Source organism: Salminus brasiliensis, chromosome 13 (genome assembly GCF_030463535.1).
Source record: "Salminus brasiliensis chromosome 13, fSalBra1.hap2, whole genome shotgun sequence".
NCBI classification, from domain to species: domain Eukaryota; kingdom Metazoa; phylum Chordata; class Actinopteri; order Characiformes; family Bryconidae; genus Salminus; species Salminus brasiliensis.
In genome coordinates, this window is record NC_132890.1 from 12,303,603 (window position 1) to 12,330,567 (window position 26,965).

Here is a 26,965-nt window from a genome sequence, read left to right on the forward strand (position 1 = left end):
AGATATATGTACTTTCTAGTCTAGTTTTTATTTTATAGCGTTATTTCATCATAGTTAACATATATTCTTCTAGATGTTTGTGTACAGTCTGTGTACTTGCCTATTTCATTTATTATGTTACATCTCGTACATCAGTATGTTTACCAAGAGAAATGCCTCATATGTGTAACATTGTGGGCCAAATCAAGTAAGTTTGATTCTGAAATTTATGAAAGCAGGTGTTTTTCTTTTGTGAGAAGTGCTCTTGTCAAACAAAGCTTTATGGAAGCAGCTTAGGGTCAATATCCAGAATAACCGCCAAAGGGGTGATGCCTTCCTCGAGCCAAATGTCACGGACCTAATCTGCTCCCTCTGCCTCCGTCAGATCCTGAGAGAAAATGTCACGGCGAACATCCAGCAGCCACCTAAACGACTTTGGCCTTTAAAACCTCTGACTCTTGAAGTGACTTTAGAGTTCACAAGGCCCTGAGCCATCCAATGCCTGGAAAGGGACAGTATTCCACCATAGCCCTGACCCCAACGACCATCTGACCTCAGCTGCCCTTGAATGGCCACCATGTGAGATGCTGTTATGGACAAGTCGGTGTCCGGTGGTGACAGTCCATCAAGACAAAGTGTTCTGAGCATGGAGACATCTTCTGCCAGGAGCACAAATTTCACAAAAAGGGTCCGTCACTCTCTCCATGTGTCAATTGAGCACTCCAGATGAAATGCTACCAGTGTCACTTAGAGAGAACACACATCATCTTAACTTCAGATCCTTTCCGATAATGAGCTCCATAGCAAAAGTCATGTTTCCATATTTAATGTTGATATTTGAACCAGGTGCCTGTATATTAGAAACTGCATATTGCCTCTAAAAAGCACTAACTGTGCTTTCTTTATATTGTGTCACAATTCTGTAATGAATGGACCGAGATAAATAGTCCAGAATGACAACGTCCAATCTTTTTACATCGCCTTCCATTAAAAGGTAATGCATGTTTTTTTTTTCAGTTTTGGAGATATGGTTGTGTGGTTATGTTCTGACAGCGCCGACATATATATATAACACCCCAGCAGCGATGCAATGGCATCCTGATTGCTTCCTCAATGAAGAACAAATAAATCAAGCTGCCTATAAGTCACACTGGGTTGTTTTGCAAACCGTGCAGCAGGGAATCTTAGCACACCCCATCTGTTGTCTTGCACCACCTTCAAAACCGACTCTTCCTCTCAAGTCCTACTTCTTGTTTTCAACATTCTTTAGAATGAAGGAGAACAGGTGTAAAGGGGAGAGAAGTAAAGGGGTCTGCTGGACATTTTTCAATGCCTCTATCAGTACTGGTTGATAATTGTGGTATTGATAGTGCATGATGAGAAGATTGGCACACAGCTACACATGGGAATGTGGAATGATGTTAGATGTTTTCAGTCCCAGCGATTTGATTTGGTGCTTCAAGTGGTCCAGCAGACTGAGGTGCTGCCACTATGACCGTAGCATCCATCCTGTGATGATTGAGGACAACTAATGTTACTGTTACACCCCTTACAAGTACACCATTTTTTTATTAAACAGTTCACACACTGCAGAGTGTTACGTTTATGATGAAACCTTCAGTGGATTAGTGTCTTAACACTGACAAAAATCACAACAGTCTCAGAAAAGCATATGGTGATAGAGTTGATCCATATAGGGATAAAAATGGTCATATTTCCCAGCTGTACTCGACTGCAAACAATCAATATTATACAGTCATGTGAAAAAGTTAGGACACCCTATGAAAACCCTATAAACAGATGTTCATTTAAACAATATTAAGAGATGAAGGTGACATTACTAAACCAATAAAATAAATGTCCTTAAAAATCATTTGTAAAATGTAATTAATAGATTTTCAGTTTTTTTCTTTTCACTATAATGATCTACCAGTCTCTGACATCAATGTGGAGAAGGGTTTTCCCACTCCTCCATGCAGAATTCGTTCAGCTGTGAGACGTTTCAGCTTTAGTTTTTAGACAGAGGGTCTCACATTTTGACCAAGCCTCCTCTGATACAATAAATACTTCCTGGTGGATTCTATGTTGAAGAGCTTTCCCAGCCCTACTGCAGAAAAGCAGCCCCCATACCATGACCTGTCCACCTCCATTCTTCACAGTTGATATGAGTTCTTGTGCTCAAATGCAGTGTCTGGTTTAAGCCAAACATGTTCTCTGTTACTGTGTCTAACTAATTCAACTTTGGATTCATTTGTCTGAAGCACACTGTTCCAGGTGTCCTGGTCTTGGTCTAGATGTTCTCTGGAAAACTTTGTATCGTGGGTTTCCTCCTAGAACCTGTGATGTCTTTTTGTTGATTGTTGGAAACTCCTTTACATCTTTTGAGGTCTGCTGTTGGCCTGACCTGGCCATGTTGGAGCTCTTTGGATCTCACCATGGTGATAACACTTGCTTTACCAATCAAAAGCAAACCAAACTAAATGTCTGAGGTTGGCCCTCTGGTTTTGATGGGGTGTCCTTACTTTTTTCACATGACTGTAATTTAGTACCAAGGACGAATAAAACCAAAGCATATTCCCAAAGCTTTTGTCAGCTAATTCTTGAGTTTGGCTGTTTCTACAGAGATGATGTAAGAAAACAGCTTCTATTTACCATTTCTGAAAAATAGGGAGGCAAGCTTTTGACGTTTTTTCACGTTATTAGGACACTAACAGTGAAGTGCAGTAGAATTATGCATGACTATATTTAGAATAGAATAATATTACCTCAGCATGAAGGTACTCCAATCAGATCAGAGGGCAAAAAATACTGGAATACTGCCACGTTAATTTAATTTGAAAGATATCCATCAGCACCACCACACCTCAGGGTACGAGAGTGGTTTCTTCCACACTGAGATGTTAACAGGCCCTTCGGGAGAACTGACACTTCAGCAGACACCGAATTCAGCTCTGAAGGCCAGAGCAGAGAATGGAATAAAAGGGAAATATGTTTGTGTATGCGTGTGTGTGTGTGTGTGTGTGTGTGTGTGTGTATGTGAGTGTGCGAGGGCGAGGGCGACCGCACTCAGTTAACCACTGTAACGGGAGCAGAGGAAACAGGCGAGGGCGGGAGGTCAACAAAGAGCTTAATCTAATAACCAACATCCACTACAGTCAGCCATTTGTGTGGCAGCAGCGTAGGCCGTCTGCCGCGCCAATCACCTTCCCCTAATGATTGTGATGTAAACAAAATTAGCTACGAGTTTGAAAACAAACCATTGACTGATAAAAGAGGGGGGTAAAGAGGGGAAGAGCAGGGTGAGAGCAAAAAAAAAACAAAAAAACAACTCATATGCAGAAGAGTAAATATAACCCAGAGGGAAAAGAGAGCTTCCCGGTCCGGATGAATGAGTTGCGTATGCAGAGCGAAAACATGAATGCTGCACAATGCAGCTCCCACCAAACACAAAGCTGACTCTGTATTCCCCACTGAAGGCACAGAAACCCCCCACCCCCACCCCCCGTCCCTCTCTGTCCGCAGCACAGTGGCTGGAAGACACACATCTGGGGCTGGGCTTTTGACGTTTTACGGGAATGTTTGTATAAACACTAGCATTCGGCATGTAGCGCTAATGGCTGCCACTCATGGCTAGGCAGCGGCTTGGGCGGCTGGAGCAGAAGCATCTGGTACAGGCCAAAAAACAAAAAAAAAATAAAGAGAAAAAACAGACCCGGCGAAGACCTGGACCACCAACGCATCATGTAAGAAGATCGACGGGCTGAGATGTTTTTGATTAGACAAGACAAGACAATACTGTAGTAGACTGTCTGTTTTTGTAAAAACATCTATTTGAGCTAATTTTGCCTGCACTTAGCTTCCTGCCTATCAAAGTGTGTTCCCTGAAATGTAGAGTACAGCTGTGGTCGGACGTTTACATGTACTCATCATGGACATCATGGCAATTTTGGGTTTCTGTTCTCATTCTGGGCCAGAATCAGTAAACAACATCTTTAAAAGAGAAAAAAAAAATCTTTTTTTAAGGGTTTTCTAAAATCAACACGTGACCAAAAATATACATGCAACACATCTACCAAATGCATAATAACCATCGACAAGCTTCCAGCAGATTTCTGTAGAGTTCTGTTGAATTCGTTTGTTTCCTAGCATGGGCCTGACGTTTAGGCATAGTCCACATATTTTTTAAATATCTGATGGCAGGCTAGCTGGCAAGCTACAACCACCTCTAATGTGTGTTTGGGGTCACTGTGATGTTCGAACACCCAACTGCATCCAAGACACAATTGGCTAGCTGCTGGTTTGAGATTATGCTGAATAATTCTGAAGTAGTCTTCCGTCTTTCTAATTTTAATATTTTAATATTCTGTCTAATTTGTGCAATGCACCAGTTTCCACTTACAGCAAAACAGCCCCAGAGCATAACGCTACCACCACCAGGCTTAACAGCTGGTACAGTGTTCGTGGAGAGGGTTGAATGCGTCACCTTTATTTTTCCTAACTGCAGGTCAATGTGGCCAAATAAGTCGATTTCTGAATCATCTGGCCATAGAACCATCCTCCAGATGGCTTTTTCTTGTCCATGAGGTCGGCTGCAAACTTTAATGAACCTTGAGGGGTTGATTTTGAGCAGGGGCGTCTTTCACGGAAGGCGGAAGTTTTTTTTTTTTATCAAGCTATTGTTAAAAAGCTCACATTGATAATCTTCTGCCATCAAAAGTGGATTAAACACCTAAAAAGCCTTGAGGGGATAGAATATGCAGAGTTTGACATTATTTCACAAGAAGTTTTTGCAAGACAAATGCCAACATCTAACCATTAAATATGAGTTTCAGTTACTAAAAATCATCCCAACATGCTAAGACAACATGCTAATTTCTTTAACACACTTAGAGCCTTGTATGTACTGTTTGCTCTATGTACAAACAGATGGGAAAAAACACATGAAGCCCAAAGACTAGCAAAAAACAAACCTGTAAATGGATTAAGTGTGACATCAAGCAAATCAGGGGGAAAGGAATTTCCAAACAAGCTTATTTACAAGTGTGTGCATGCCTAGGTGGTGTGTGCGTGTGTGCGATGCAAACAGAACTGAGTATGAAGGAAGTAAACAGTAGACACAGCAGGAAATGTAAGAAACAAAAACTGAGCCAGCGACAAAGAATGTTTCCAAGCTTGTGATCCTTTATAAACCCATCTTTATAACCCATTATAACCCTTTTTCCGCTGATGTAAGCTAAAATAAGGTCTGAGGAATACTTCAAAAAAACTCTGTAAGCATTTGCCATAATGCTGTAAGCATTTGTCAGTAGATACGAAAGCAATGGTTTCAAAGGTAAAAGTAAAGTAGCCAAACAGCCAAGACACAATGATGCTAAGTGGTGGAGTATAAGCACCCATTAGTAGTTAACACTATTAGCCTCAAAGCTCCAATGCAAAAGTTAAAGTTTTATTTTGAATTGACTGAATTTTTGCTTTTAGCCTAAAGCGATGGCTGGCCAACTGGAACATCCCTTAGCTTTCCTCCAGCTGGACAGGCCTCTCTTCTCAACAAACACTCACAATGTTTTAGTAAAAGGGTTAGGTAAAGTAAAAGTAAGTCTAGCAGAAGGCCTTCCCTTGACAGTAGAGACAGTTACTCCAGTTACTACCCTTGATTTTTGAAGAAGTAATAAATGAGCAGGTGTCCCAATACTACTGTCTATAGAGTGTAACAGGCCTCGCTCTCGCTGGGTGGGTACGCGGGTCCTCCCTCTCCCTCCATCACTCAGCGTGATGCTAACCAGCATGGGCTCCTGTTAACTGACCTAACAGGACACAAATGTTTATGTGTCAGCTTCAGCACTGATATCAGCAGATGACTCCAGAACTCTATATATAGCTGCACCCCCAGCTGTAATAAAAAAAAATGGTCGCATTACTTAAGGCACACACACACACACACACACACACACATGCATACAATTTAACTGTATTTAGTAACTGAAGATGAAGGAGGGATTTCAAAGGCTGTGCCGTGTGTTCACCAGCCTGCGTGCTCTCCCTTTTTCTTTCTCCTCGAACACAAGGGCAGGAAAGATGAAAGGCAGGCTAATGCACCTCCGCCTCCACCCTCCCATCAGATACAGCCTGTGGAGGCTGGACGGTAGTGGTGGGCAATAAGGCAAAAACAGAAAACAGAATGCTTGCGATTTTCATAATACCCAACATGTATTACAGTATGTAGATACACTGAGAAAATGTAGCAGCAGTGCAGTATGTTTTCTGCACTGTATCCAGTTAAATAGGACTAATTCTGATCTCCATAATAAAGCAAGCATTAGAATATTTGGAAATGCATTGAAACATACATTCAGAACCTCTAACTGACCTAATCTTATTAGGACATTTATGCCGGTCTGTCCCCTTAAAGCATACTGCTGCATGTGTTGTCACATGGCTTCGCTCCATCCCGTCTGCGAGGGAGCAACACGGAGGAGAACTCCAACACCGAGCCAACCTTGAGGAAGAATGCCATGTCTGTCGTTTATTAAAATAATATCTTTCAGCACTAGAAGCCAGAGTTTTCCAGATCCAACATCCTGACCTCACTAGTAGGAAGCCTTTCCTGCACAGTAGAGACAGTTACAAGCAGGAAACGCTCCTTTTTAATACACTTGGCTTTGGAAGGCACAATACATAAGCAGGTGTCCCAATACAATTGTCCATATAGTGTACGCTGCAGAATTTGCAAACTAGACCACGCAAACCTTCATCTAAAGCCCAAAAGGCTACACTGATTAATAAAGAAGCTTATTGGTCCTATTGCTCATGTCTGGGAAAAAAGTCAATCTGATCCTGGCCAATAATAAGCAGATACTACATCTAACTGTAATTGCTAATAGTTGGTCCCAGTAAGGGAATTTTGGACACACTTACTCTGCAGGAGAAGAAATGTCCCTTAACTTATCTGAGCTGAGAGTGGACGCTGTGGCCTGCAGGCTGAGAAACAATGTCCTGATCTTCACCAGCCATTTACAATCACATCAGAAGGGAACATGCTGTATAAACAGGCGACAAATCAGACCACACACGCTCATATACACATATACACACACACACACACACACACAGCAAGTGAAGGAGCTCTTGCACCACTTTTGACGTGCCTTTCACTCAGCACAGGCTATGGACACAGCCACGCTGCCTCAATCTGACACAGGACGAATGGTTGAGCAGACGGAGTGTGTGTGTGTGTGTGTGTGTGTATAGTAAGACAGCTGTGCAGCTCTTGACCTGGCTGTGTCATGGTGCAGTTCTCTCAGGCACGGCTCTCTCTCTCCTGGGAAACTGAGACGTCTCTGGCCAGACAGAGGACACAATGCTATCAATGCAAAACACACACACACACACTCAAACACAAACAGTACTGCAGAAGAGCGGTTGCTATAAAAACAGCCAGACCGCAGCTTGACCTGACGTCAAAGTGGAGATACAGAGATGCTGGACATCACACCAGACACAAACATCTGTGACATCGCTGCGATTCGACTGCACTGTGGTCCTTTAGGATGAATGATTCAGCGATTCATGAACAATTTTTGCTTTGTTAAAACTAACTTTAATCAGTTTGGATATTCCAGATTCAGTGCAGCTGAATCGGCCTCGGATCCCGATACGTCCATGTGTTTCTACTCCTCTAATGTGTCCTCAATCAGATGTGCTCTGCTGCTGCTTTCTAATGTAACACGTGCTCCAGCTCTGACAGATGCACTGAATATCAGTCTGCTTCAGGAGGGGCTGCAGTGCTGAGGAAGCGGCTGATCGACAGCGGCGCTGAAAGAGCAGAGACGGATGGCACGTCTCACCCTTGGCAAAGCTCGCCAGGCTGGTGTGCCAACTGGTGATTCCTACGAGAGGATGAGGCCAGCCAAGGACTCACTCGCCCGCAGCGTAAGAGAGAGAGAGAGTGAGTGAGAGAGAGAGAGATACACTTGTGACTATTCTACTGTAATGATACAGAAAAAGAGAGAGCGGGAATAAAAAAAGGAGGGAGAGAAACAGAAACAGAAAGGGACTGAGAGGGGAGAAAAGAGAGGGGGGGGCAGAAAGAGTGAGAAAGAGACAGAAAAGAGAGAAAGAGGAAGGAAATAAGAGAAATGAGCAGAATGAGAGAGGGACAGAAAAAGAAAGAAAGAAGAGAGAGAAGGGGACAAAAACAAAGGGAAAGGGACAGATAAAAGAGGGACAAAAATAAATAAAGAGAAAGAGGGACAGAAAATATTGAAATAAATGAAAAAAGAGAAAGAGGGACAAAAAAGAGAGAGGGACAAAAAGAGAAAGGGACAAAAAGACAGAAGGGAGAGGGACAGAAAAAGAAAGAAAGAAGAGAGAGAAGGGGACAAAAACAAAGGGAAAGGGACAGATAAAAGAGAGGGACAAAAAGAAATAAGGAGAATGAGGGACATAAAATATTGAAATAAATGAAAAAAGAGAGAGACAAAAAAGAGAAAGGGACAAAAAAGAGAGAGGGACAAAAAGAGGGAAAGGGACAGAAAAAGAAGAATAGATAGAAACAGAAAGTGGGGCAGTAAAGAAGAAAAGGACAGAAAAAGAGAGACAAAAAGACAGAAGGGAGAGGGACAGAAAATGTGGGAGATGGAAAGCACATATGAGAGAAAGAGGGACAGAAAAAGACATAAGACAGAAAAAAAAAGAACTAGACGGAAAGAGAAAGGGGCGGAGTTAAAAACCTGAACTAAAAATATTATTCAATCGACTGCCCTGTGTGTGTGTGTGTGTGTGTGTGTGTGTGTGTGTGTGTGTGTGTGCATATGAGAGAAAATGCCAAGTTCATCCTTTATAAGTCTTTAGGAGAGAGACCACACACACATGCATGTTAGTGAGTTGTTGTTGCTGTAGGTGTGAGAGTGTGTTGTAAAGCTGGACTGGGGTCTCAGGTGAGTTTGGTTCACGCAGAGTTAAAGTGGAGCTGCTCAGTAAGAGTTCAGCTCAGGAACTCCATAAGGTCTCCTTTGTAATTTTATGAGGCTCTTTCATCCTTTCAGTCCGAACAAGCAGAGAACTGTCCCCTCGCCAGCAGCTTCCTCTCTCTCTTCTAGCAACCCAAATGCCTGCTCATAAACATGCACACACACACACACACACACACACACACACATGCACACACATGCCCACACACTTTCATTCATATACAGTACACAGGCATATGGCTAAGATGGAAAGAACGTGCACACACACACACACACACACACACACACACACATATGGCTTTTCTTTAGTTCTTGGGATGTACCACCAAGAGCCATGTTATTCCAACCAATAAAGAGCATTTTTAAGGAGTTCCTACTCTCTTCATGCTGAGACGAAACGCAGGAACAGGCCATAAAAACAACCCCTTTCAGTTTTATTGAGAAGTGACTGAGGGCAAGGCCTGCAACAGATTCACGCTTTTACACACCTGTAGCTTAATACAGCTCTTTTAGCAGCGTCACCTCCTCCACCAGAACCTGGAGGACATCAAAACCAGGGCTGGAGGTTCTCTACAGCTTTTCAGAAAACAGTGACCAATCAGAAACCCCCCCAGCCGGGTCTTTACTTCAAACTTGACCTCATTCAGCTCAGGTGAAGAGACCACATTATCCTCATCACAGGTCAGTAACGTGTGTCTGTCCTTCAACCACAGCTGACCTTGCAATCTGCTTCCGTCAGTGGATTTTTGAGCACAATTACATTCGTTTCAGTGTAATTTGCTGCAATTTCATGTCTGCGGCCTCCGGAGCTGACACCTGGAAGACACCTCGACCGATAGCACAGCTGCTCTGCCTGTGCTGACCTTTGATATTGCCTGCTTGACCCAGCTTGGAAGACTCAAAACAGAGCAAAATGCTAATGCTAACCATGTCTACGCATGACGATTCATTTCCCGCTGGCTGTAAATAAACTAAAAAAAGAGAGAGAGTGCACCCACAGTCAGTCAGAATGCTAATCGCTAGGTCAGCTTCTCAGCTGAGAGGAGTGGACGCAAACTACCCACTGCCCTGACCACAACAGTTACGGATAGTTTTATACTAAAACGTAATGCACCAAAGTGTGCTGTAGCGAATCTGTTATATTTTTTGCTTATATATGTAATTTTTTTTTTTTTTGTAGTAATTAGCTAGCATGCTAATCGCTAAGTGTCCCTCTGCCAACAGCCATGGCTGTTATATGTAGATTTATACTGCTAAGGACATGTTAGCTTCAAGCTATGTACAGCACCACACAGAGCTCCAACCACAGCGGTTCTACACTGTACTTTCGTCAACGTCAAGTGATCCGGTATAATTATTTACTTGGTGTCTACATGCTAACAGCACCAAAATAGAGGACTTTTCGGTGGCTGTTTCGTTGCGTTTCGGACACTAATGTGACCACGGCTTTCTTTACCTGAAACCGAGCAAAAACCAGAAGTTGCTGAACAATGACGAGGCTGGCTTCTACCACACGATCCAGAACACACCAGAAACACAAGCACAAGCTTCTGCTACGGCCTTCATAGTAGAGCTGGGCGATATGACGATATTTTATCGTATCGTGATACATTTTGTTATTTATCTAAGCATACTGAGGATACTGTTAGTGCTTAATAAACACTGATCAGCTGCAGCTGCAGTGTAATTAGACAGGTTTAATTAGAACCACTGAATATAGTATATGTGAATAGTAGTTTAGAAGTTAAGAATCTGTCGCTACTGATGTATTTAGTCTGTGATTTGTATCATGTATCGTAATAAATATTGTGCATCGCAAAAAAGTCTTTAAATATCATGATATAGTCCTTTTACCATATCGCCCAGCCCTACTTCACAGTCTCCTCAGAACAACTGAAGATCTATGGGTAGATCTCAATGCTGTGGACACACGGCAGCCAGAGAATATCACACAAATAGAAGCTTTTTTTTTTTTTTTTTACCATTTTGGCCTTTGACGACACAAACCTGGCCTGACTGTGAGCTGTGAAGTCTAAAGTAAGTCCTGCTCGGCTGGAAGGAGCCGAGGCGCGTTAAGGAAAAGTTGGAAACGGCAGATACACATCCAGAGACTGTAAATGTTTAGATCTCCTCTAGCTGGGATCAAAGTGCACTCAATATCACTGCTCACACTAGAAACTAAGTACACCACATGACTGAGAGAGAGAGAGAGAGAGAAAGAGAGCACGAGAGAGAGAGAGGGAGAGAGAGAAAGACATACACACACACATACACACACAAACACACACACACACACACTCTGGGCTGGAGCACTCTGACAGGAAGTCGTAGTATTTTCCCAGATTTTTATGAATGAGTGTAGAGAGCGGCGAATGAATCACTGCTTCCGTACAGCATTAGCCAGCAGCAGCATGCAGCTTCACACACACACACACACACACACACACACACTACAGTCATGACCACACATACACACGCATTACAATCTCACATACATGCAAGGCTCGTAAGGATGTAATAACATACATTATATAATACAATTTCATACATGCTAACATTTTGTGTTGCTTACTTTTGGGATCAATGTCCAATTACCAAAACGAGAGCGCAGCATCTGGTGAAGGGATAATTAACACAGCCAGGCTATTTTACAACAAAAATATCTCTAAGTACACATGAAGAGTTTTTTTTTTTAATAGAACAGTGGAAATGACTCCCATTAGACATCTATTCATGTACATAGAGTTCAGTGAATTAGTTTACGCAACTAAACACAACATTTAAAGCAGCAGTACTTAAGATTTTCTAGTTTAAATTGAAATCAGCAGCATTCCTAAGTTAAGAGGGGACAAAATATTGGAATATCATATATATATGGTATCAGTATAAATTGGTATCAGTGTGCTGGAGCAACCATCCCTGCAACATCTGGTCTATTCCTTCTAAAACAGTAGTAGAGTGGTCTGGTAGGTTTCGCGGCAGTCTTTCTGGCCACATTGCGCGTCTTTACGCACTTCCATCACATGCCTCTCACAGAACGGTTTCTACGAGATCTACTGTGAACACTGGCTTTGCTTTTGAAAGGTTCTGAGAGACAGAGAGAGACACTGAAAGGATTACATGTGATGCTGAGTTGGCTATTTCTTGCTGAACAGGTGAGATATTTTGTGCTGTTATGTCTAGCTACTAAAACAGGCAACCAGGCCATCATTGCTATGGATTTTGTGTGTACCTGCATTACAGTGTAGTACAGTACAGCTGTATTACCTGTACAGCAAATTACCAGCAGTTTGCTAATATTGTTGGGTTTTTTTTTTGCCTTGGAGACAATTTCAAGTGCTTTCCTCAGTATCGTTTTTGATACCTGAGGGTGGATGCTTTATATAGCCACTAGACCCATGCTAACCAGCTGTATGTTTATAGCCAGAGTTGTAATTGTTGCATGTGTAAAATAAAATGTATGAAACAGTTTATTTCCGTATCGCTGCTACTTAAAGAAAGCCTTCAGACTCCAGTTTTGGTTTTCTACGTTTGTTGGATGTAATTGCTCTCTACATTGTGACAGTGTTTCACCACAGATTTAACACTATATGCTCAAAAACACGGAATTACAGGTTCACATGAGAATGTAAGTTACTAATGAGGATATACATGTTCTTTCTATAGACAGTGACAGTATGTATGTGCTTTTTTATATAGTTTAAAACCTAAATTATTGTGCTGACAAGAATGACAAGAGTATACAATTCATAATACATCATCTAAAGACATTTCCTTTTGGCCTGAGCTCTTTACTACACTGACTAAACGCAAACTCTCAGATCAGATGATCAAATGATCGGATACATCCAATCCGAGGCCGCACCACAACGCACATTTTAATCAGTACCTAAAGTTTCCAAGAAACTAAATTCACTACAATACCCATAATGATGTACTCTTCCAACTTTCATGCTAATATTTATATATTTTAGCCCAATTTGTATATTTTAAAACATTGTCAGGATTGTTTGGTTTATTCTTTCTGGCCATAATTTTGTCTTGACTCTCAAATCCAAATCAGAATCAGAATCAGAATCTCTTTATTTCACCAAGTATGTTACACATACAAGGAATTTGTCTTGGTGAGAGCAACACGTATGACAAGTAACAAAAAACACAGAACACAGTCTTAAACTAAAGGAAAATGACACTAAACAATAAATAGGGTAGGGGATAAATTAAAAAAGTAAAAAGTACTAAAGGTAATAAAGAGCTGAAAATATATTTACAGAAAAGAACATCTGTACAGGTGTGCAAATAGTCATAATGCAAATAGGCAGAGTGCAAAATAGCTGTTCAGTCCGGTTTGGTACAGTTCAGTTGTAAGTCCGGTTTGGTACAGTTCAGTTGTAAGTCCGGTTTGGTACAGTTCAGTTGTAAGTCCGGTTTGGTACAGTTCAGTTGTAATCGTGAGTTAGTCAATATACATTTCCCTGTAGTTCTAAATTAGAGAAACCTATTCCCACTGGTCCATCCTTAGTGTTCAGTAACACTGAAGCTGGCACTCCCGAGCTCCCCTCAGACTGTATGGTTCACAAAAGCCAACAAAACCCAATAAAGCTAATTGTGCAGAAGAACTGCTGGTGACCAGCTCCATCTTCTGCTTGCTTTCTTTCCTTCTGCGCACTCAGGACCGGCGGGGGGCGGGGAGGCTGACAACAGCTGGGATGGAGTGAGCTGGTTAGTGTAAAGCTAAGTCAGCAAGACGAGCCCCTTTACCCAATTTCATCTGGGAATAATTCATAAACTACACCGAGAAGAGCTTCAGAAGCTACTGCTTGGACAAATCATCAAACAGAGTTTGGATGAAGAATGAGCAAGCTTGTCCAACAGCTTCCTTCCTCGCTCTCTCGCGAGCACGCTCTCTCTCTTTCTGTGTTTTGGCGCTTTGCCTCGTTAGAGATGGAGATATTGAGTCAGTGTTAGTGTAACGCACCCCCAGGACAGCGAGCTGGAGCTGGAAGCCGGCCTGCTGTCTGTTCTGCTGCCTTTACATGGAGCTCCCAAAAACACACTGGAAACGTAAAGCTGCCCACGCATGTCTGGGCAAGGGCCGGGATTACGATGCTTTAAGAAAAACACACTAGCTCAAGCGACGAAACTCACACACGGAGGAAGAAAAACAAAATCGGACACACACAGACACTACCAGCATCCTTCTGACAAAAGAGTTGGCAGTGGCTGTGTGTGCCTGTCTCTCTCTTTACACACACACACATACACACACATACATAGGGCGAATGCTCCTCTACAGGCCTGCTCTGCAGGTTTCTCATTCATGCTCTCACTCCGGTAGTGACTCAAGCTGCAGGAATGCCTAATAAAAGGCGTTATCTCTCTCTCTCTCTCACTCTCTCTCTCTCTCTCCCTCTGTCTTTCTCTCAAACACACCATTCGGACACAGACAACTGCGCATCTGCTTCCACCATCACTGTGAACCAGAGGGCACGGCAGGTCACCCCTGCTAGGAGCCATTATGCCACTGTTCCACTGGATGGTGCAGCACAACACAGTACGGTTACAAATCCATGATCCTTTTATTGTCATTTCCACTGCTAAGCCATCCGTGCGAAGGACCAAGCGTTCTGAACACACGGGGAATGTATAGGGGGAGCTAAAAACAGTGCAGACCTCTGACTGATTAAACACAGTCATCACAAGCCAGCACTCGACAATCGAGTCACTCAGCCGTCACTCTTGCCTGGTGTGTATGTAGCGGTGGGCAACATGCCGATACATTATCATTGTGGTCATTTGTTTTCCTGAGTAAATACTGTGCGATACCTATTGGGAATCATGATGTCATATGACATATCATGACCCCCATGTTCTGTGCTAAAGTCCAGTTCACCTAATTATGTTTTCATCATAGAAAATATATTTTTAATAGTTTTCAGGCACTTTTAGTAGGCTGGTTCATGCAGGGGTTTTTTTTTTTTTTGTAAGCCGGGGTCAGAACACAAGGTCAGCTATGCCATAGTTCCCCAGGAACAGAGAGGGTCTGCTTAAGGGCCCACCAGTGGCAGTTTAGCAGACCTGAGTATCGAACCCTTTTAATAATAGGTCAGAATGAAAGAACGGCTAGATGCGAATAGCTGTTAGCCATAGCTAACATCAACCAAAGGCTGACAGCCTCCGAACAGACCGTACATGTTGTGCATTTGGTGGTGAAGAAGTCCAGAAGACAGTTAGACAGACAGACAGTCGGAGCAAGAGAGCGTGAGAGAGAAAGTGAGAGGAACAGAGAAAGAGAGAGACCAAATGCAGACACTCTGTTTCCTCACCAGAGAAATTTGACCTTACAGTCCTCATGACCAGTCACTGTAACCTCGGCACTGCTGCTGTGAGTCTCCCACTGACCACTAGCAGCTCAGGCCTATCTAATGAAACGCATAAGCTAAAATAAAATAACATCTGTCAGAAGCAGCCAGACATGGGCAGTGGTCAAGTTTGTTACAGAACTGACAGGAGACACAGACAGGCCTCAGCTGTGGAGCAGTTTTGAGAACTGGTTATAAATGAGTGTTTATAAGGTCCAGTGTAAACCGTTCTGCAGTTGGCACAGGAGAAATAGGAATTTAGGGAAACACAGTAAACTGGACACTTACTGCTGGGGTTCTACACATATACATAAACACACACCAACGAACCTGAGGAGTGAAAGAATCAATAGTACAACAGGTTGATCCCATCCTACAGTGTCGTACAGTGGAACTGTGCTGAGACAACACCCGGTTCTCCAAATCCCTCCAGTGTCTGCGCTATGTGGCACCTCCAAGGAACGTGGAAAATGGCTGTTATGCAGTTCAGAGTCGAGCGTCTGGGCCTTTTGGGATGGAAGACGGACACTCTTGGGATCAGCTCTGAGGAGTGTGTGTGTGGTGGTGCTGTGTGAGACTGTAGCCTCAGGCTGGACCTTATCATCCAAACAACAACCCCCCCACCCTCTTTCCTCAGTCGGGGGTGGCTGGACGGCGCGTTTGTCTGGAACAGAGAGCCCAACTGAAAGCAGGCCACAGAGCAGACACAGTCACGAGACACCACACACACACACATACACATAAACACAGACGCGAATAAACACACGTACACACAGAGCGCAAGGCCACAGCCAAGCAAGCAGCTGGCCAGGTTGCTGGAGAGAGAAGAGGGTGCCGGAGCCAGGGATGTGGACACTTTGGAAAGATAATCTAATGGCTGGAGCTGTTAACAGTGGCTGATAAGAATAGTTTGAGAAGAGGTGGTGAGTAGAGGGGAGGGGGTAGCTGTAGTAAAACTGTTAAGAGACCAATAAGTAAATATTCAACTACAATGTATATGTAGTTGTAGTATATGTAATTATATGATATTATCAAAGCCCTGGATAATAATCAGTGACACAGCTTATGCAGCAAGAGTGTGTTGTCTCTAGAGGTTTACAAGGGAGTCCCACAAGGCTTAGTCCTGGGCCCCTTTTTATTCACCTTCTATGCAACCTCTGTATCATATGGTCAGGTTCTTGCCAATAAACAACCATTGCCTTTGCTAAAGAACTCCACAGATTTGTATCACGGCTCAAATATCATGATAATATTATATTGAGGGTTTTCTAGTGGCTCCCACTCCTAAGACTTAGTGAGAAAAGCAGAGAAGCTAGGTGGAACAGAAGAAGGGAGGAGATTCAGGGCTGCTCCTGTTCTCAGGCCCTTGTGTTGTGTTGTTTCTACTCTTGACATTTCTGTGACATTTTCCCCCTCAGCAGCGCCCCTCTTCACATGGGCCTAGAGATGTCCTACACACACATACACACAAACACACACACACACAGGTACATACAAATCCACACACAATTATCCCACCCACAGAGACCATCAAGGGTTCAGCTGAGGACTTGGAGCAGAACCATCATTCTAACAAATTGAGACATCCAACAAAAAGGGCTGTTTCATAAGCCTCAGTCTTTTGAAAAAATAAAGGACACAAATGCAAGTGTGTCTCAGATCAAAGGCGACGATGGCTGTAGGGTGGTTTTGTTAGGTTTATCCCTAATTTTCCTATTCCAAGAACCTCGACGACGGTTTACCAGGAACAAAGGAGGTTGAATGTGCGTAGAAACATCACAACATACTCTCTATGAAGAGAAGTGCTGACTATGTTGGAATGATGGTTGTTGGTTGGGGGCCACTCTACTGTGTGGTCCAAGTTCGAGACAGTGAGCTTGTATAAGCAGCTTTTCGTCTTGGCCACAGGCAGTAGGGACAAGCGGTAGTGACAAAAGGCACTCAGTCCCCAGTAAGCATTTTAGGGATTTTAACAAATTTGTAAATTCTAATGCATTCTGGTTTACGCAGATGAACGTGGAAGGGTAGTTAACCCACCTTAACCCACTAAACCCACAGTAAATATATACCAGCCATCAACCATAACATTAAAACCACTCACTATCTCATTACAGTGGCACCTGTCCAGGTGCAGGGCATACAGGTTGGGCAGCAAGTTAACAGTCAGTTCTTGAAGTTGTGACGTGTTGGAAGCAGCAAAATGGGCAAGCATAAGAATGTGAGCCGCTCAGAAAAGGACCAAATTGTGACGGCTAGATGACTAGATTAGAACATCTCCAAAACGGCAGGGCTGGTGGAGTACACTCAGTATGCAATAGTTATTACCTTCCAAAAGTGGTTCAAGCCAGGATGACCAGTCCATGGAGGCCCCACCTCACAACTTACAGGGCTTAAAGGATCTACTGCTAACGTGTTGGGTGCCAGATACCTCAGGAGACCTTCAAAGACCATGTATTGACAGATCAGTGTGGTTTTGGTTGCACAAGGGTGGTTTTAATGTTATGGCTGATTGGCGTAAATAGCACAAGTGATCAAAACAACCACTGTTTCATTTTCAGGAGAAAAGAAATGCAGCTCTTTTAGGGTTAAAGAGGGAAAAAATTGATACGTTCCATGTGAATAACGTTGATATGGTGGGTTACGTGGTCTGGGAACCCTCATCAAAGACGGCTCCTCATGTCCTGATGACTGGGGTCAGAGCACAGGAGACGTTACTTCAGCAGTGAGTCGTATGCGACCGCTTTATTAGACGGTAGCGCATGTCAAGCCGCTTTGATCATTTCGTTAACAAACAAAGAGGAGTCTAGGCGGCCCGCAGACAATGAGCACCGCTCAATCATAGTGTTGCATGAAGAGGTGTGCTTGCTGTGAGTTTGCACACACACACACACACACACACACACACGGACCCTCACATATAAAGGCAACAGGAACAAGTACATGATAAAACATGTTGAGGAATGTTTCCTTCTGATGACACTTTGGAAAAGAAGAAAGAAACATGAGTGCTCTGGACTAGACATCTACGTCCCGTTTAACTCTCGGACACACACAAACACATGGACGCGCAGCGAGCCGAGAGAGTGGTAGCGGACAGCATCTCTCAGTGGCGTAATTAGAGAGCGCCACTGTCAGAGAGAACCCTGCTCCAGATTGACTACAAAACCACTGCGTGCCCTTGAAGAAACATCTGCGCTCGAGAAAAACAAGGCAATTATGTGGAGGGGGTGGGACGGGGGGAGCGGAGAGAGAGAGAGAGCGCGAGGGAGCGAGAGAGAGACAGACAGACAGAGAGATGCGGGGGTGGATCTGCCCTTCAAAGAGCGCCAGAGAGGCTGGACCAAGAGCCACGGAGAGGCGGCGGGACGACGGCAGGGCGACACCAAGGCCTCCGTCAGCCACCATCCTCCTCCTCTTACTGCTAGCCTTCTAACATGACCTGTCCCTCACTTCTCCACTCCACTGTGCTTACTGCCTCTAGCCCTTATCTTCAGCTTTGAAACCCTCAAAGTTCTCTTTGCATGTGCTTGTTTGAGTTCACCTCAGCTTCCGTTTGGTCTAGGATCGGGTAAACATGTCTGGGAAGGGCAAGACTGGAAGTCCTCCACTGCATTCTTGGTCTCCTTTCACCTGTTTTTTTGCCCCTTCTTAACGTTTTCATTTAACATCCAACAAAGTAGACAAGTCCTGCTATCCTTCCGTCACCAAAAAAGGCCTAAAAGCCAGATGAGTGAAATACTTGAATAATAGTTGATAGGTTAACCGATCACATGAGCCATCGGCAGTTCCCGCACTTGCTTTTGCGATAACAACTAGTCCTCATGACCGCATGGAAAAGCCAACAGAGCCTAAAGCCCAGGATAAACAGCTGTGGTGTCGTTCCCCGAAATACATTTAGCCTCCTGTTTGCTTTGCTTTGTCTGGGGAAGCAAAGGCAGAAAAGCACCTCTGGACAGGTAGTGGCTGGCTGCATGTTCCAGTAAATCCATGGAAACGACACCAGCGAATTAGCAGGACCTTCCACAGGTCTTTTTCTGCTGTGACTACCAGCCCTTTCCTTTGTTTTTGTGTTGTGCAGAGCGAGCCTTGGATATAGATGACTCACTCAGCCCCCAAAGACACACCATTCAGACACAACATTACCATACTGAACAGGTGTGCAGGGGAGCAGGTGCCGACATGTCCTAGGAGAGGCTGCCGGGAACAGCCGGCATCAGCAACACAGGAGGGTCACTGGAAAGAAAGGGCCACATTCAGTCCACCCTTTCTCCCTCATAAGGGTCATCGAGAGCCCTAGCAAGCAGTTCCTCCATACAGTGGCCCAGGCATCCCCAGCGCAACAATGCAACATGCAACAATAAACAGGCTTCTGCTTCTGGTCGAAAAACCAACACTTATCTGTGGAAGGCTCGATTTCCTCCGTTTGTTTACCCGCTGTAGGGGAAAACAGGGAGGAGGGGCAGGGCACAGATCATACAGCCCGAGTATGGACTTGAACGCTGCGCAGGCCTCCTGAAGGCCACGGCTGGGGGAAAAAAACGTCCTTTCTCGGCCACTGTGCTTTTTTCCCACCATTCTTTTGTGTTCGAAAGAGGAAGAGGGAGCAAACAATGAAAAGTAGCAGCCTGCTGTTTCCCAGGCATTCTGTGGCGACCCCCAGCCAGATGTGAGGGACATGCTGGCATCCATTTCCGTGAACCCACCATCTCTTAGATAAAGACATGCAGATGAAGGCATGTTGGCACCGAGTGGAAAAACACAGCGTGCTGTGAAGACCTTCTATATATAGTCCCGGTAGACCTCCTATATTTAGCTTTGGAACAGATCCACCGGTACAAATTCTGAAGTATTATGCTTTCTGCAGAGACAGATGTGAGTAGTGTTATCCATGGCAGAATTCACTGTACCCAACTGTCATAGAGAAACCTCAAACCAACAATCCACAGGACTGCATCCAATTCAGAAAAGTCTTGGCTTTCTGCAAACAGGTTTTAACAGAGAGCGTCACCTTCAAGTCTCTGCTTCCCTTTCATGGACATGAGAAACAAGCCGAAGCATCCACCATCCGCTGCTGTTGTTAGAGCTTTTAATTAACGGCGAGAGAGTTGCTGTCGTAAGTCCCTCAACATAGATAAGACAACATAGATAAGACTCTGCAAATATTTACCTGACAAGACTTGCCACAGAGACAGATCTCCAGCTCTGCAGAAGTCCTAACACATACTACAGTATTAACGCTAGCATCATACTGTTCCTGCTGCCACTGTTCAAATGTTCAAAAACAGCCGCAGAAGACTGTGAAAAAGAAACACTGCACAGTAGACTGGATGAGTTTAACAGGAGCTATCATACAAGCATCACAGTGCTGTAACATCAACAAAACCAAAGAAGGCCAGAGGAGGTTCGTTAAGTAATGCCCTTAACGTTCAGGCGAAGCAACAACTGTTATTAATACGAATCCCATCATCCTTACCTCTCTGGCAGTGGTTGGACGTCCAGCAGCGGTAGCTATAATTATCGTTAAAGCTGGTCCTGGGGCACTCAGGTCGGTCCTCCATTATGCCTGGGCACACGTCCCCGCACTCCTTTGACTGCTTGTTCCCAGCGACGTAGTTATTAAACTCTGCATCCATAATGAGCGACCAGTCCACGGAGTCTAGGTAGCACAGCTCCGGGTTCTTCTCGATTCTGATGGCCCCTCGCGTGATGTTCTTCAGGTTGTACAGGCCAATGTCCTTCAAACTGGTCATCTCGAAGATCACTAGAGCGTAGTTGTAGAAGAGGTTGCGTCCACGGATGACAGTGAGGTTGGGGAAGAGCATGCTGAGACTGTCCAGGCCGGCCACCCGGAAAAGCAGCAAGTAGTCGGTGACCATTCTGAGCTTGGGGAAGCTAAGGGTGCGGAACTCCTGGTACGGGTTGTGGTTCTTGTCGCCTATCAGGAGGATCTGCAGGTAGCCCTCCACCACCGTACAGTTCTCCAGCTTCCTGAACTCGCTGATGTCATTCCGGATATCGATGTGGGGACCACAGACTGCAAAAGAACAAGACAAAAATACCGAATAGGATCAGAGAATAATCTTAAATGCAAACCAGACCCAATAGCACAGATGCCACATATGACCATATATACACGATACAGCTTACATACTGTATCTACATGTCTGGGCCCACACTTTCCCATCATAACTTACATATTAGTTTCTAGGGCTATAACAGTTCACAAAATTGATGATTATGTTAGATACAATATGGTAACGTGCCTTACATCAATAGTGTGTTGGCAGCTCTGTACGAATATACATTTATGAGACTAATAAAGAAGCGCCAATATTAATAACATGCATGCTACTTGTAATTTTGACAACAAATCAAAAGTGGGTGTGGCTTAAACCATAAATCAGTGTTAGGCGCTAAAAGTTGGTATGTTTTATGGACTGAACCTGGAACTGCAGACTAATTAAGAAGGTAGAACTGGGTAGAACTGAAGAAAATAATAAGTAGTAATAAGTAGTATAAGTAGTGATTCTGATGTACAGATAAATTGATTTTTTTTCCAGAACATGGATGCAATATATGCAATATTTATTGGTGCCAGTCTCCTGGATGTATTTTGCAATACCTGTGCATGTTCAACAGAGAGGCTGATATAATACAATACGGTGTATTGTTACCGTCCTATGAGTTACACAACAGTTACAAATGACGTCATAATAATTTCATTAGCACAATTCAATGTTAATAACTGAATAATAAGCACTGGGTTTAAATGGGGCTACATGCAAAGTAATCATTCAGTGCCTTTAATTCAAGTTCATCTTGTTCTTCACACACACACACACACACACACACACACACATACACACAACATTTGGTAAACAGTACAGTGATTTAGAACAATTGCAACTTTCAACAGCTTATAAAAAGCTACGTTGTGTTAGACCACACATTGTTCCTACTTTACACAAAGTGGCATGATGCGCAGACAGTGGCACATGCTCTCTGCATAGCTGTTAGTAGGACACGTGATCCAATAAGCGTCTAAAAAATGTTGCCGAGTCACCCCACATGACCCCTGTGTTTAAAAAGGTCCATCCATGTCTACGGTCCATACAAAAAACAACCCATATGTGGAACCACAGAGTTCAGAGTGTCCTACTCTTCTCCTCTCTGTCTGTCTGTTTGTCTGTCTCACTTCTTTCTTAGACACACACACACACACACACACACACACACACACACACACACACGAAACACTCATGTTTTATTTAGGAGAATTATTTCTCCTTTTAATTGTGGCTGTCAGTAGGAATGGCTCCCCTGCAGCTAATTTATTTCATCCTATGAGTAGGAGCGATGCCTAACACATCCAGCAGTCCTGGTGGACAGTGAAGCAAGTCAATGCAAGTCAGTAAGTGGCCAAAGAGATCATAAAAATGAGCCCATAATACTGTGTATCCTTAACTTCTACTTGATTTGTTAGAAAAGCAAAGGCAAAGGCTGGGGCAGAAGCAACATTAAAAACAGGGTGTATAAAACCAGCAAGATTCACATAACAAGAAGAAGAACAGAGAAAAACTACCAAAGAGCAGATCTGTTCCCTAGAAGGTGGTGGCGATCAGCAGAAGAAATGTCTTGACATATATGAGTTGGTTAAACCTTTTAAGTTGTTTAAGAGGCTTGTGTCACTCTCTCACTGAGGGCCAGCATCGCAAAGGCCTCAGCTAGGAGATGAATGGAAGAGTTTTCAGCTGCCATCTCCTGGCCATGTCAACACACCACCTCCTAACCGCTTCCCCATCAGATATACAGTAGCAGCCTCTGTGAGAACAACAGGCCTTATGTCGCTCTCAGGGAAGTCTGATCTGATTTCCATACAGTCTGAACGGGTCTAAATGTCAGCTCAACTGTTACTTCCTCCTTTATTGTTTCCTCCTCCTGAGGAAAACCCTCTTTTTTTCCCTTTCTTTTTTTTTTTTTTTTTTGGCTTGACGCACTCCTGAACCGCTAAAACGACACGCTGCCAAGAATGCGAATCCCATTTGAAGTTCCTCATTCATTCAGCTCACTCAAAATAGCGCATTGTTTATTAAGATGAATGGCCTTTATCCGCTCCTGTCAGGGCACCAGAGGCGTCCAAATTTAGAACGGAAATGATTGCTCCACGAGAAAATAGTATTTGCTTTCTCCTGTCGTCGCGAATGCCCCAGGGCCGCACTCGGCAGCCACGGAGCTGCATGTCTCCTTTGTTTCATCCCTGAGTTGTTGTTTTTTTTCCTTCTTCTTCTTCTTCTTTCATTCTCTCTCTTCCCGCAGTCAGGGAGAGAGGGAGAGAGTGGGAGAAAGCAAGAGAGAGAGAGAAGGAGGGAGGAGGAGGGTTTGGAACGGCACAAACACAAAGACTAATTTGTTTGTTGGTAAAGAGAAACTCAGCTCCTCGGTTCCTGTCAGATCCATTAATAAAATCAGACAGTCTGGCGTGAGAGAGAGGGGAAGAGAAAGAGATACGCAGACGGAGAAAGAAGAGTCTGCCCGGCACTGCGGAGTACAACCAAAGCAGAAAGGCTGACAAGATGGAATTGTCAGTGAAATAGCTTCAAGATTTTGGACAGTATTTTGCATACACACCTCATTAATCTACACATCTAAAAAACTGTATTTGCTTTTGTAAATCTGGACTATTTCGGTGGCTGCGCTAATAAGTCATTTGCGAAGTGCGGACCACGCATTCATTCTGAGCTTTAAAAATACGGCACAATCCAAAGCAGCCAGTCAGACCAATCTACATCTACATCTACCTATCTGAAAGGCACAGTAACAAAAACCAATCCGCTTAATCATAATACTTTTTACCTGGAACCTGGAAAAGGTCATGTACAAAAGCTCGCTTTCTGTTAAATACAACAACACAAATGTCATAAATGGACCTCAGGGTAAAAAAACCAAACAATCGAAGCAATAAAATGTAGGATATGGGCCCTTTAACAATGAACAATGAAACGTCTTCCTCTTGGTGGACCACGCAAGCTGCCTGGAACCAGCTGACACAAACATGTGCCCACCAGTTGACCTCCACAATGAATCTGGCCGCGCGATCCGAGGCCTGGCCCTCAGCTCTCATTCCACTTGTGAAAATCCGGCTCTTCCGTAAACACGGCTTCAGGCACGCCCAGCGAGAAAGGCATCTAAGCCCCCTTCTCCTGGCCCATCCTGCAGGGATTGCTTACAGCAGATCAGGATTTTACTGCGGCTCTGAGCTCCCAGAGCGCCCAACGACTAGACTGAGGGAGCATGCAAAGAAAAAGAAAAAATCGGACACCCAACAAAAAGGAAATAAAAATCCTTTGTCCCTCTTGACCTGCAATAATTTGGAATATTGACTCAGATCTTAGTGAGAAGTTTCACTATGTAGGGATTTCAGGAACATATCAGCCAGAGCAAATACAGTTTACTATGGTAGGGACCATAACAGAAAAACATTGTATAGAAAATGGTACATTAACAGTTTATTAAAGCTTCAGTAAGTATTTTAAATGCTAATGCCATTAAAAGTGGTATTTCAATTTTAATTTAAGTAACACTATGGGAAATTGGTATTTCTTGGGAAGTGGAATTTAGACTTTGAGCCTCACTTTCAGGTTGAGGGATACAGAACTTCACTGAAAGTGAAAGAAGCACGTGGACTGACATGGTAGAGTAATATTACCAGGTTTTACAAAAAATATAACTCAGGTTACACAGCATTAGAGCACCTATTACATAGTGGGTTTATCTGTATCTGTTTCTATTTAGAACTGAAAGCATTAAGGCTTGAATCTAAAATGGGTGCGACCTAAACCCGCCGTTTACAACGAAGGGTGTCTTTTAGCTACATTTTATTATACCATTTAGATTCTGAGAGAATGAGTCAGAGGAGGCATGTGTCAGTCCTCAGCCTCCTAGTGTCTGGAGCATTACACGAGGTCCTACAAAGTCCTACAAAGTCCTACAAAAAGTTCAATGCCATGAAACACTTTTGGTTCCTCAAAGAACCATGTTTGTAATAGAGACGTGTCAGAGTGAAGTTCCTCACACTCATGTTTTTATAAGTGGTTCTTTCATGGCACTGCTCAAAGGAACTTCTGCAGCTCCTTTATTTTTGCAGTTTGCACAGAAAGACTGCATTAAGTCTAACAGCCACTTAAATCTCACTGAAATTACCTATATTTATCATTATTATGCCCCATATTTTGTCAAATGACAGGATTTTTCCCAACCTTGACAGTAGTGTGGGCAGTTATACCAAAGACAAAGCAGACAAATCAATCTCGTTGCTGTTGTTTACTTGCTGTTGAGGCCTGAGAAAGATAAGCAGAGAAGGCGCGAGAGCCTTCACTACGCTCATTAACATCAAGCAGCAGGAAATCTGATCATGGCACCGAAAGGCTGCGAGTGGCTGAGGAACAGGCCGGCGTCCTTCAGATCAGGCGCCTAGAGTCCACAGAGCTCATAGAGAGCAAACAGAAACCCAGGCGCCTCTTCCTCTCAGCACGCTATTCACACCGCTGCGCAAACACACATATCGGGAATCCAGCGTTCACTGTTTGCGTTTGATAACCTGGCCTTCCAGAGGAATCCCAGAAGGGGGTGAGGGGAGTGAACGCCTCTAGAGGCAGCTAAAAGGGTCTACTCTCATAGATAAAGCCTTAGCGCGTAAATCATCTACTAATGTCGTATGTGTGGCTCTCACAGCCTCAACTCTTAGTGGCATGGATTCTACAAAATACTGAAATCATTACTTTCTGATTCTGGTCCATGTTGACAGTTTAAGACATTTTGTATTATCATGCTGGAAGTAGCCATTAGACTACAGGACAATTTTGGTCACGAAGGGATGAACATGGTCAGCAACAATACTCCAAATACGATGTGGCATTTAGATGATGCTTATTAACTTGCATTATCTGGTGATAACTGGCCTAAGGTGTGCCAAGAAGTGTGCCATTCCCCTTACCACCTCCACCAGCATGGACTGTTCACATTAGACAGGGTGGGTCTACGGATTTTTGCTGTTGGTGCCACATTCTGGCCTTTTGCTGTTACAGGGCATTCACCCCAAGGTTGGACAGGATATGAGGCTATTTTGAAGCAACTGAATAGCTAAATTAAAATTTGCTGAACAGTTAAATAGATTAGGTTAGAAAAACTTCTTAATCTTAATATTTTAAGTGATTATTTTGAATGAACGTAACCTAAATCTCAACTGAAGCTGAATAACCTTGCTTTTCTAATCATCTCTAATGTCTTTCAGTCCTTAATTGACTTTAATGAATCTATATCCGGAATCTAAGTAATGCTGTGGTAATGGAAAAGTGAACACTGCAGTTCTCAACCAGCATATAGTCACACTCAGTAGTACAGAAAATGGTAACTTGCTCTTACAGCCTTCAACACTAATGTGGGTGGGTGGGCTGGGAAATAATGTAGCCTGGGTGGAACCTAACATACCAAGAGATTTTATTTAATTTCATGCTCTCAACTTTGCGGGAAGGAGTTTGGGGATGGCCCCTTCCATAAAGACATGGATGAGGGAGTTTGGTGTAGAAGAACTTGACTGGCCTGACCTTAACCCAATAGAACACCTTTGAGATGAATTAGAGCGGAGACTGCAAGCCA

The 26,965-nt window shown here is 43.6% G+C and overlaps 1 protein-coding gene across 1 annotated transcript in view; it reads right to left on the minus strand.

Moving 5' to 3' along the window:
- igf1ra (insulin-like growth factor 1a receptor) overlaps positions 1-26,965 on the minus strand; it is a 116,391-nt gene that overhangs the window by 74,138 nt on the left and 15,288 nt on the right. The window contains exon 2 of the mRNA XM_072695355.1: positions 20,784-21,344. Coding sequence (XP_072551456.1) covers positions 20,784-21,344 — 561 coding nt within the window. The remainder of the gene's footprint in view (positions 1-20,783; positions 21,345-26,965) is intronic.